General features: G+C 37.6%; 1 protein-coding gene across 1 annotated transcript in view; it reads left to right on the plus strand.

The window, feature by feature from the left end:
* Positions 1 to 12,471, plus strand: part of FREM2 (FRAS1 related extracellular matrix 2) — a 130,652-nt gene that overhangs the window by 62,329 nt on the left and 55,852 nt on the right. The window contains exons 3-4 of the mRNA XM_051608317.1: positions 7,930 to 8,076; positions 10,338 to 10,568. Of these exons, the coding sequence (XP_051464277.1) occupies positions 7,930 to 8,076; positions 10,338 to 10,568 (378 nt within the window). The remainder of the gene's footprint in view (positions 1 to 7,929; positions 8,077 to 10,337; positions 10,569 to 12,471) is intronic.

Below are 12,471 nucleotides of genomic sequence, written 5' to 3' on the forward strand. Positions count from 1 at the left end.
CAGTTCATTGGATACCAGCAATTACACTCCAGGCAAGCCAAGTCCGTAATGCTGGGAAGTGTGTGTTTTCTCATGAGAAGTCAGAGAAAGCATTGTTTTAGTCCCTAATCACTAGGGGCTGGTTTAGGGGGTTGGTTTTGGTTGTTCTTCAAATACATTGAGTTACAGTGACAGAGAGAGTGCAGAAGGTGCAGAGTTCATTAAGTTATTTTAGTGATTGGAGTCCATTATAGTACATTTGAAAAAGCATTACAAAGGTGAAGCATTTTAATGGGTTTCTAATTGGATAAAATTATTAGGTTAGCTTATGCATTGTTGAAGCCAATTCAAAACAGCCTAATGGCTTCTTTTTCATGCTGAGTTACTGAATTGTTTCATTTCTGCAAATAGTTTTTCTATATGAATGGAAAGCAGTTTTACAGGATATGCCTTTTCTGATAGTCATAGCAGAGAGAACAGCATGTTATGTGCCGCCCCAATGCACTACGTAAAGAACATTTATTATCTATTTTGGAATGTGCTTTTTTAATAGTTTGGCAGACAAAAAAGTTACTGGACATCTTTGGTTTTTTTTTACCTGGAGCTAGAATATAGCAGGAGTGTGACACAGTATGCAAAATCAGAGTTACTGAAACTGTGTGTCTTGTGCTGAATATATAATGTCTTCTCTATGTTTATTCTGACTAGCAGAATCAGCTAAGATTATATGTTCCTCCTCTAGTCTGGCAAAAGAACATGTTTATACAAATCACAAATAATGACTAAGCAAAGAGTGTGGGGATCAAAAACCATAGAAGGTTCTAAGGTTGACTGGGAACTTCCTGGCTAAATAGGGAATCATGATGCTGGGGACTAGGTTTTCTGGATTTCATAACAGATTGTTGAGGTAACTTTATCCTAGGATATATTAACTAAGTTGGCTAGGCACAGAAGGAGGCTAATCAAAGGATGAAAAAATTGAACAGTTGTCTAAAGATGAACAGTTCCCTTTTCCTGCCTCTCTGTGTCTGTTTTCTCTGCAGGTTGAACTCAAGTTCAGGAGTGGGTTTCCTTTTTCGGTTGCTTCCCATACTTGCTGCAATGTTGAGGTCCATAGCAAGGAGAGGGAGAGTATTGCTGACTTCAGTAACCCTGGTCTGAAGGAGGTACCCAGTAGGGTCTAATATTTTGAACAAAAGAGGAAAGTCTGCTGCTCTTTCAGACATGCAAACAAGTCAGCAAGCAGCAGTTGAACCTGGAAAGAGCTGGAGGAAGAGGGAGGAAACAATTTGTTACGATGTCTTGCTATTTTTTTAATTATGCCATAAAATGACTCCTGAACTGTAGGCAACTGTTAATGTTACACAGTTGCTCTGATTCTCCTTACTGAGATTTTTTTGCAGTCTATTTAGGGAAGCAGAATAAGAAGAGAAAAGAGCAAGAGTAAAAATTGTAAAGAAACACTACTTTCTTAGTGTTTTATTTAGCATTTCTGGGGTTAGAGGGAAAACTCTAACTTTCTTTTGTTTAATTTATGTTCTTTGCCTGAGAAGAATTGATAGTTTGGGGTTTTTTCCCATTAAACAACCTCACTTGATTACTAAAGCTCTACAACTACCAGGCAGCTATGTTTGTACAGACATTTCTTGTGGACACAATGAGTCACGTGGCTATGGTTATACGGGTTATTTCTCTTTCATCTCTGACTGACTGTGCCATGGATACCATGTAGGAAAGCCAATATTGGATATCAAGATACATCAGTTTCTATTGTGTCAATATTTGAATACTATGGTGTAGCTGTATGCTTTTGTTTATTAATTAGAGTTCTGGGGTAGCTCCCAGGAACAGCAAAGCTACAATAAGACAATCTTTATGGAAAACCCTTCAGGTTGCCAGTGCTCAAGAGACACAGGTTAGTGACAGAGAGATATTTTATACTGCCTTCCCATAGCTCAGTGGTCTGTGGAGAGAACTGAAATTGATTCTTTCCTTCTCTGAGCTCTTTGCATCATGACAGAAAGTTCTGACAGTCTAATCTGTATTTCTCATTGAGTCTTTATAAGATTTTAAAGATATCTGAAGGCACGGTTAGAAAGATAAATGCTTAAATGGGAGGATTCTTTTGAATATTTTTCCCTTTACTAACTTATTTTAGGTTTATTGACTTAGTCTTCTTCCCCAGCCTCTTTTGTTAATGATGAGTAACTAAAACTGGAGTTTCTGAAAGCCTTGATCTTTCTATGAATTTCTGGCTTGCTGACCTATGCAAAAATAATATATCACTGTTCTCTGACAGGTGACCAATTTGCTGACAGGACTCCTGTAAAGACCAATTCTAGGTGACATCTGTCTTCGACTTGTCATATTCAGGCAAACCTTTTTGGAGGGCATTGTTCTCAGCAGCCTCAGCCAGTCATGAAGTCACACTCATGAAGTTGCTTTATGACCCACTTTACTCTAGATCCTTACTTTGGCTCCTTACAAAGTTTTTGACACTGTTTCACAACACTGTCTCGTTCCTTGTGAATGTCTCACTGTATGTACCACATCCAGTCTTGTATCTTCTGATTTAGCATTGCTGAATTCTGATCTCTAGCAAAAATCAAGAAATGAGTTTTTGTGCATCAACTAAAGCAATGTCTTGACAACCATGTCTCACTCACATACAAACAAAGTTACTTTGGATTTACCTCATTGTAACATGGTCCTCCTTCCTTTTGTTTAGTTTTAAAAGCACTCTAGTAATGGCTTCCCTCTCCGAACTTCTGATGTATTTGTACTACAAGCACTTACCTGGGAGAGGAATAAAAGCAAGACTGTCATTGAGGTATAGTAGCTTAATTATTTGCCCAGCAGCTAAATGTTTGACTAAGCCCAAGGGAAGTGCTAGTAAGTGCTAGTAAGCAATGCAAAATCCATTTACCTATAGAAATATTGTAGAATAGAAAATTACTTTAATAGAGAGCCAAATTAAGATGGCATGTGCAATTTTATTTCTAATATTTTCTAATTTCTGAAAGCTATACTCTTAATATTCTTTACAGAGCCTGTGTTTGTGTGGTGTTTGGTTAAACTATGTTGTAGAAAAGGCCCAGTTTCAGCTAGTTCAGTCATGGTAGAATTCATCCTACCTATAAATTAGATGACTAAAAAAATTGTCTGCAACCTAACTGCTCATGACAGGCATCTTTAACAGCTGCTGAGGAAAAATGCACTTATTTCTGCATATTTTGAGGCACAGCTAATCTCACTCTAAAATGCATGGCTAAAATAAGTCATAGCCTTAGAAAATGCCTCTCCTGGTTTCCTGCTCTATTGCGTCAGAGGTCTGTAATAACAACACAACAACACCATCAACAACAGTGGTTTTATTCTTTGGGTGACACTGAATCATAAAGTTAATCATAGAATCATAGAATATCTTGGGTTGGAAGGGACCTTAAAGATCATCTCGTTCCAACCCCCCCTGCATGGGCAGGGACACCTCCAACTAGATCAGGTTGCTCGAAGCCCCATCCAACCTGGCCTTGAACACTTCCGGGGATGGGGCTTCAACAACTTCTCTGAGCAACCTTTGCCAGTGTCTCACCAGGCTCACACTAAAGAGTTTCTTTCTAATGTCTAGCCTAAATCTCCCCTCCTCCAGTTTTAAGCCATTATCCCTTGTCCTCTTGCTACAAGCCCTTGTAAAACAAGTCCCTCCCCAGCTTTCCGCTAGGTCCTCTTCAGATACTGGAAGGCCTCGCAGAGGTCTCGCAGAGCCTTCTCTTCTCCAGGCTGAACAACCCTGATTTTGTCAACCTGTCTTCATAGCAGAGGTGCTCCAGCCCTTGGATCATCTTCATGGCCCTCCTCTGGACTTTCTCCAGGAGCTCCATATCCTTCTTACATTGGGGACTCCAGAATTTGCTTGTATAATTTAGAAAAGAATTCTTTTAAACACAAAAATCACAAAGTCAAAAAAGCAAGATCCAAAATATCTAGATTATTTTCTTAAAATTCTAAATCTGATGGTTTTAATACTGAATATTCTAAAGGGTGAGCAATGTACAGTTCAGTGGCAGAAGTAGGCCAGAAATGGAGGCTTGCTGGAAGCCCCCTAGAAGGAATATCTTTTTGGGTTTGTTTTGGTGTAATTTGTTTTGTTTTTACTCTAAGAAAAAAGATAAAAAATGCTGAAAGCAATAGATGGGTGGAATTAAGACAATTCTAAATATTTTGTGTTGCCTTTTGTATGCTTCTTGCTTCCTAAGTTTCATACTCTCATTAGATTTCTAACTCAGTATACTTCAACCTTTTTCCATAGTGTCAGTGACAGGAATGAACTGGTTTCGTATTTGGTCTTTGTGTGACTGCTCCTTTTCAATAGCTGGGATTTTTTTTCTCTTGTATATTAATTTTCTGTATCTTCATTAATTGCATGCAAATATGGATTAATTTAATGGTAGAACTATTTAAGACACTATAAAATATGAGACCTGTGAGTAAACTGTAGATTGTGGACCTGTGTTCACAACGCGTTTAAACCATTAGCTCTTTGGGCAGTTGAACAAATTATGTTGGATTTCTGATGGCTTTCTATCCTATGGCTGCAATCTCTTCTGCCTAAAAAGATTCAAACTCTGCTAGAAGCCTTTCTTTCAGTTGGGGTGTTTTGAGTGTCTGACGTTGTTTCTAGTAAGCTTATGCAGAGGTATCTTTTCTCAGTAGTAATATTTAATAGGTTGTCTCTCCTCCAATTGGCAGTTATTTTTCATTCCTTTTATATCTTAGAAACTTTTCTCCCTCTGTCAAATTATGTTTAAAATGGGCAGTGTGTTCAGGAGTGGCACACAAATGGCTTTTCTCACTAGGTTAAAGAACAAGACATGTTCTGTTGCATTTGTCCCAAGAAACTAATGGAAAGACGTAACATATGGCCTATTACCTACTGTAAGTGCTGGTTTTGCTAACGCTGTAGTTACTGGTTTACTTGTGTTGCTCACTGCAGTTATTGGTATGTGTGTTTCTAGTCTTCCCCTTTGTCAATAACAAGAGATCAAAAGAGCAGGAGGAAGCAGGGCAAGGAGTGCAGCACAATACTTCAGTAACTGTTTCCCTTTTTTTTACACAGTACCATTGCGTTCATCTTAGATTATACAAGTATGGTGGCATTTTTTTTAGTAGACAGGTCAGTAAAGAAATACAGAGGTATTTCTTTGAAGCAAAGCAAAAGCTGTGGAAGGCCTGCCAGATTTTTCAGGGAACTGACTGGAAAAAAACTGGAAGGGGAAAACTAACCTGTATTTGACTCTTCCTCTAGTAGTTAAGCTATGCATGAACTGAAATAGTTGGATGTGTTTCTCTGCTGTTCAGAGGAATTACTTTATTGCCTGGCTTGTGTACAGAAGTGTTAGTTTCTAGAGGGAATTCCTTGCACGTTTCAGACAGTCTTTACCTGGGCAAACCTTGTTCTGTAGCAGCACCTTGTGGGAAGGAAATCAGACTACAGCCTCTTGTACAAGCCAGTGTTCCCAGAAGACAGTTGCTGAGTGAGCATCTGCCTTCAGAGAGCTGAACGGATTATTTTATTTTTGTTCTGGAAAGTAGGGGGTTCTCCTGAGTAGTGACAAGCGCACCCAGTAGGATGATATACAGAACTTGACTTGTCGTGCCCTTTTGTCTGTGGTACCCAGAATCCCTACACTGACAAGAAATGCCTTTTTACTGTAGAAAATAATTGAACAGATGGAGGAAATTGCACATGAGAAAGTAAAGCTATGCTGATTTTATGAGAAATGTGTTAATCTAATTTGAGATATTCAATCTGTTCTGCAAATACTTAGTTTGTAGTCAATTGAAATGGGTGCTGGCATTTTTCAGCTATTCTCTTTCCAGCTGAAAAAAGGCAGCAATTTTAAGAGTAACTTAGAGTACCAAATGTTTGTATTTTTTTCTCTGGATTGCTATTTTAAACTAAGAAACACCTGTGAAGCCTGCCATTTCAATAAACATTTCCTGCTGTTTTACTGTTGTGCAAATCCCATTAATAGTAGACACAACAGCTTCCTTTCTGCTGGGAGTGAGAGAAGCTGAGGCTGAGACATGCTCAGACTTTAGGCAGGTGCTTAATGTCTTGCAGCTGGAGTTCAATGACTTCCATACCTTCCCCTCCAAAACTCTGGGGGATGCTTCTAATATTCTTCCATTGCTTTGGCTTCAAAAAATGCAGGAAAATCAGTCTTCGATTTATGGGCAGTGAAGTCAACAGCTGTCAGCCACAGATGCTGACTTAGTCCATTTTAACCATTCAGTTTCCTTAGCTGTGTATACTGCTTGCTGTCCTCAGCTTTCAATTCCCAGTGTTGGCACAGAAACCATCCATGTTCAGTGTGACTGCAGGGAAGCTGTTGTGCTACAGCTACTGTAGAGACCTTGGAAAGGATACCCAGAGTCCACTTTCCTCCCCAGGAGCATGTTGTTACAGTTGTGCCTGCATAAAAAGAACTGTGAGGACATCTTTCCATCTATTGAAAACAGTGTGTCCAGAAGGTCGAGGGTGGTTCTCCTCCCCCTCTACTCTGTCCTAGTGAAACCTCATCTGGAGTATTGCATCCGGTTCTGGGCTCTCTGGTTCAAGAGGGATGGGGGTTTACTTGAGAGGTTCCAACAGAGGGCTATGAGGATGATTGAGGGACTGGAACACCTGCCTTACGAGGAAAGGCTGAGAGACCTGGGGCTGTTTAGTCTAAAAAGAAGACTGAGAGGGGATCTAATTATTGTATATAAATATCTGAAGGGTGGGTGTCAAGAAGGAGAGGCCAATCTCTTTACAGTTACACCCTGTGATAGGACAAGGGGCAATGTATACAAACTAGAACACAGGAAGTTCCACCTCAACATAAGGAAAAACTTCTTTACTGTAAGGGTGACAGAGCACTGGAACAGGCTGCCCAGAGAGGTTGTGGAGTCTCCTTCTCTGGAATGCATTTTTCCATCTGGATGCATTTCTGTGTGAACTGCCCTAGGTGATGCTGCTCTGGCAAGGGGGTTGGACTCAATTATCTCCAGAGGTCCCTTCCAACCCCTAACATTCTGTGATTCTGTGTGACTTCCAAAACACGTCTCAACAGCTTACTCAGCTGGGGGCATTTGTCATATTGTGAAGATAGGTCATTGCAAAATAGTTAAAGATAATTCCAGTAAGAATTTGTATCTGTCTAAATCTCCTTAGATGACACAATCATATTTAACCCAACAAGTACAATCATTTAATCTCAGGAGGACATCACTGTAGCTATAAACTGTGATGTGTGTCAGGGATAATATTTTTGAAATAATTTCCTAGAAAATATGAAAGCTGTTCCTAAAATCACACTGTGTTGATGCATAAATTCTAAACTAATAAGAGCAGAAATTGTTAGATTTATTGAATAAAATACTGCGTTTTAGAAGCAGGCTGCATGAGTGAAAGTAGTCTGAAAGATGGTAGGTATTATCTCCAGTCTCTCAGGATAATAAGGGTCTTCCAGTGCTTCTGGCAATCTGGTCGTATCGAGGAAGTTCTGCATGATGTCCTACATTCTGTGTTATTTGGGAACACCAATACTGCAGAAACTTGGATCATCCACAATTTTTGTAATTTCTAAAAATGGCATCCCAAATATATTTTGATTAATTCTTGTTCTTTTGCCCTTGGAAAAGAAGAAAATTAGCATGCTCTGGAATTAATGTAACTAGTTTGTATGCATCTGAGATAAAATGTATTCATATATCTATCAAATGTGTCATGGTTGAGTTCTTTACTTGTTATTTCTTAATTTAAAATCTTTAAAAACTTTGGATTTTAATGTTCAGATAAGACACATATCTTACCCAAGCTACAGGTTACATTAACCTCAAAAGACAAAGTAGTATTTAACAAAAAAGAAAAAATAATAAATATATCTTTATCATTTTGTTTTGTAGGAGGCAATAAGCTGAAGAATCAACATTTTCGCCTAAACTGGGCTTGGATCTCCTTAGAAAAGGAGTATTATTTAGTAAATGAAGACTCCAAATATCTTGATGTTGTTCTTAAACGGAGAGGTTACCTGGGAGAAACCTCTTTTATAAGTAAGTTCAATTTTAGTCATATCAATTTCTTCTGGAAATTACTGGCCAGATAGTTGCTGTATCCTTTTACTGGTGTTCAATTCTGAACAAGCTAAGTTCAAAGGAGCATGTTTATTTATTAAGCCATCTATCTGTTATTATCCTAAGGATGCAATTTATTTCGTTATATGATTAAATGTTCACTTTTGTGTGTGTGTGTTCTGCAATTTTTTTTTTTACTTAAAAACCCGAGACCCAGTCATTCTTTCTTTGATTTGATTTATACCATTGTTGTATTCGTTTCACAGTTCCTGTCCAGATTTTATTATTCCTGTCATGAGAAAGTACAGTTGTAGCAATTGGAATGGCAACAGTAAGCATACATCATTTTCCAGGAAGGCTATTGTCAGCTGGTCTGATGGGCAGCTATGAGCATTAGGCTTATTTCCTTCAGCCAATGTTGGCAGTCAACTGAGACTCATACAGGAGGTGTTGAAAGCTGTTTGCAGTGTCTGGGGAGTGAAAAGGTGTAAATAGATTGTGTTATCACATTCTGCAACCTCACACGTCTCTGGTTTCTGGATCTGTTCCCTCTCTCTTCCTGGTGATACATTTGGACCAGGGAGCATTATACTTCTACAGTTTCATGCTGAAACCTTTTGTGAGCTTACACTGCTCAGAAAAGGTTCTCAATTTAAAGCTTGTTTTGCAGAGATATGTAAGTATTTACTTAGCATGGAACACAACTTCATGCTTAGAAATAAGTTTCTGCATAAGAATCTCAATTTTAGGTCATCTATTTTGACATGAGCTTTAATGTCTATAGGCACTAACTAACTGGATCTAGCTTAAAAGGTTCTGTTTTGAACAGTGAAATAATTTTGAAAATATATTTCTTCTAAAGAAAGGAAAAGAGTCAAAGAAATAAATACAAAGTTAAGGATGTGTGGTTTAAATTAATTCCTGATACTGATCAACAGATACATCTTTGACTTCTGATCCTTCAACTAAAGTGTTAAAAAAATTTTCTACCTATGGATCTAAGTTCAGTTTCTCAATTGAGCTGACTCAAAATCCAACAAAAGTTTTTTTAATAGGTTGCCTCTGGCTACCTTAATTCTGTAAAATGGAATTAGAGTTGGAAATAAGAGAATAAATAAATAATAGATAATAAAATATATTGGTTAAGACACTCACTGGCCTTTCTGGTCCAAGTGTACTAGTCTCAAAGAGGCTGAAGGGTTATGGAAGTTATGTAAAATACTTGGTATGACTTAGGAGGAGCCACAAGCAGTAAGCAAGAAAGGCAAGATTTGTAGGGAAAGGTGGTATGTTTTAACACATTAAACAATTGAGTTGGAAGAATCAGGCAGACAAGGGAGTTTTGGTTGTTTTTTTTTTCTGAAAACCTGAGAAAGACCTTTAAGATTTGAATGGTAATGTGGTGATCAGAGATCAAATGCATGAGTAGGGGATGGTTCAGAAGGACTGTCTAATTTCCACGAGGGCCTGTCAGACAGCCTTAAGCTGCGAGGGAAGCAATAATGAAAAGCCATTTTAGGGCAGCCTGAGTCTGAGGCAGTGAGGTGTGTACCATCCCAGTGGGATGAACTATGTTGGATTTTATCCCTTGCCTTTACAGTTGCAGCTTGTCTTGAGTTTAATAATTGTCATTATGCAAAGAGTGAAATAAAAGGATAATAATTTTTAAAAAGTTTATTGTCATGGAAATGACCACAATGGTTCAGATTTTATGTCTTCTTTTATCCTTATTCTGGGTGTTTTACCCCTTTGCCTCATCTTTGTGTTTTCCTTAGCTTTACCCGTGAAGGCTGAACTTTCCAGGTGTGATTTTGTTTCTCAAAGAGAAATAAATATTTTTAAGGGGTTCATGCAGGATGTTATTAATATGTTTGTGAACAGAAGAGAACCCAGTATGTTAAAGAGCTGGGGAGGAAAAGTGTGGAAATCTATTGGGCCTTTTGGGTATCCGTAGTTCAATTATGGAGAAATGGAAACTTGACTGTAGCCTCTGAGAATGCAGACTTTTCCTAGGAGTTAGTTTGGCTTTGGCTAATTCCCTTGAAACTGTCTTTCATAATGCTAATTGATGTGCTTCCATCTCTATATGTGACACCAATATAAAATTGATCAAGAGTTGTCCTGAACACTCTGAAGCTGTAAAAAGTTTATTTTTCTAAAATGTCTTTTTTAAAAGATGACATAATGAGAGAGAAGTTAAAAAATATGTTTTTAATGACCTTAATTTCTTGTTTTGGCAGGTATTAGCACCCAAGATGGTACTGCCAAGAAAGATAAAGATTTCAGAGGAAAAGCCCAGAAACAGGTGCAGTTTAATCCTGGCCAGACTTTAGCTACATGGCGAGTACGGATTTTGAGTGATGGTGAACATGAACAGTCTGAATCATTTCAAATTGTTCTTTCTGAGCCTGTCATGGCAGTTCTGGAATTCCCTCATGTCTCCACAGTGGAAATTATTGACCCAGGAGATGGTAAGAGCCTTTCTAGAACTGTACTGTCAATATGTGCATATACCGAAAGATGACCTAGAGGGCAAATACTCTGAGTTAGAGTGGATGGTAAAACCTTTCCTTACTTGAAAATTTGCTAAAGCCATCTTTTCTATGATCAGTGAGATAGCACAATAAGATAATAATCTGAGTCTTCTTAATGCCAACCACGTTGTGTTGTGCTATTTTTTTCTTACATTAAGATAAAATTTTTACAGTCCAAGAGAATTTGTAGTAATTACACTGAAAGTGAAGTTGAATAGGAGAAAATCAAATGCACAAATACAAATCAAGGAATATCTACAGGAAAAAATATAGAGACCTTTGAGGGGAAGGACCGGGTTTCATAATCATCATTTAAAGTGCAAGGTATAGCAAGTTCAGATGCAAACTGAATAGGAACCATCAACAGTTTTATTCTGCTTCCAGTGAAAATTATTTTTAAATTAATTTATTTGAAGGTGCAGTCTTAGCACCAAAATAGTGAGCTTGTTTGGAGAGCTGTACCATCCCCTAGGTGAATGGGACATTAGTTAATGTTTTATTCCAAAAAGAGGTTGCATAAGGATGTTTTTTCTTATACTAGCTGAGATAATGTAGGTCATTCTCTTCTGAGCTTTTATGTTGTTCATAAGATCTTATAAACTTTTTAGTGTCATATCTAGTTGGATAATTATGAGAGACAGGAAACAGAACAGATCAGAATCCTGCATTCTTTTTTGAAGGATAGAGTTTTTAATTTTGTCAGCTTAATTCTAAAGGGAGAAATGAAAGGAACTATTATTATTAATACTTTTTTTCGTGTTAACTTCTGTTTTACTTTAAAAGAAAAAGGTAGGGATTTGGTGTTATTTGCACTGAATTTTTGACTTGCTGGAATATTGAAAGTGTCTAGATCTTATCAAACCTGAATTACAGCATTTTTAAGGCAGGCTTTTGACCTTAAGTCATGCTAGCAGTATTTTCCAGTTGGAGAAATAAAGCCTGGAACATGTTTTCAAAGAAGTCACATGACAATCTTTAGAACATTGTTTGCAAAGGTACTCTGAAATAATGATAAAATTTGCTTTGTGCAGTCAGCTAATACCACTTGATTTAATATCATACAGAATTGTATTCTCTTTGGCTTGCAGTCATATTAATGAAACTGTAAAGTTGCTGTATTATTATATGCATGTAACCACCTTTTTGTTCTGAGTTCTTGAGGGAACAAGAAAAAAACTTCTCCTGAATCCCAGTAACAGCATAAAACTCAGCAATTTGTTATATGAGTATAAAATAATTAAAGGGTTTAACGTCCATTTTTGTGTTGGGTTTTTTTTCCCCTCAAAAATCTATCTGACCTTCTTTGGTCTGATAAATTTTAGGGTGCAGTTGCTCTCCAGGCTCCACTGACTGTATTGGCTAGGTCTCCTTTGGGTAGAACAGGAGTGTAGACATGTAGCTAGCTCCTATCAAACCTCTGTCAGATAGCAAGAGCTCAATCTTGCATCTGCCAAATGATTATCTTGAAGCAGTGAGTTAACGAATGGCCTTGCAGAACCACTCTGCATGTGTGAGAGCTATGCTGTTGATATTTCTGTACTTAACAGTTAATAATTAAATACTTTGGAAATAATAAAAATATATATCCTGTGGACAAGTTCTCCAAACACTGTCTTGCACCATTAACACTAGATGAGTAAGTTAGCTACAATAGAGACTACTTAGTAAGGATTTGTCAGTTCAGACCCAGTGGTACCTGATTTTATTTTCCATTTATGAAAGACTATGAAACTCTACTTCTCTCACCCTCCAAGTTTTTCTTAAAATTTAGCAGCATTGCTGATAAATAAGAGTTATTTGTTGCACTTCAGAGTATGCTAAAATGTTCCTAGCCAATTTA

This window comes from Apus apus, chromosome 1, assembly GCF_020740795.1.
Source record: "Apus apus isolate bApuApu2 chromosome 1, bApuApu2.pri.cur, whole genome shotgun sequence".
NCBI classification, from domain to species: Eukaryota; Metazoa; Chordata; class Aves; order Apodiformes; family Apodidae; genus Apus; species Apus apus.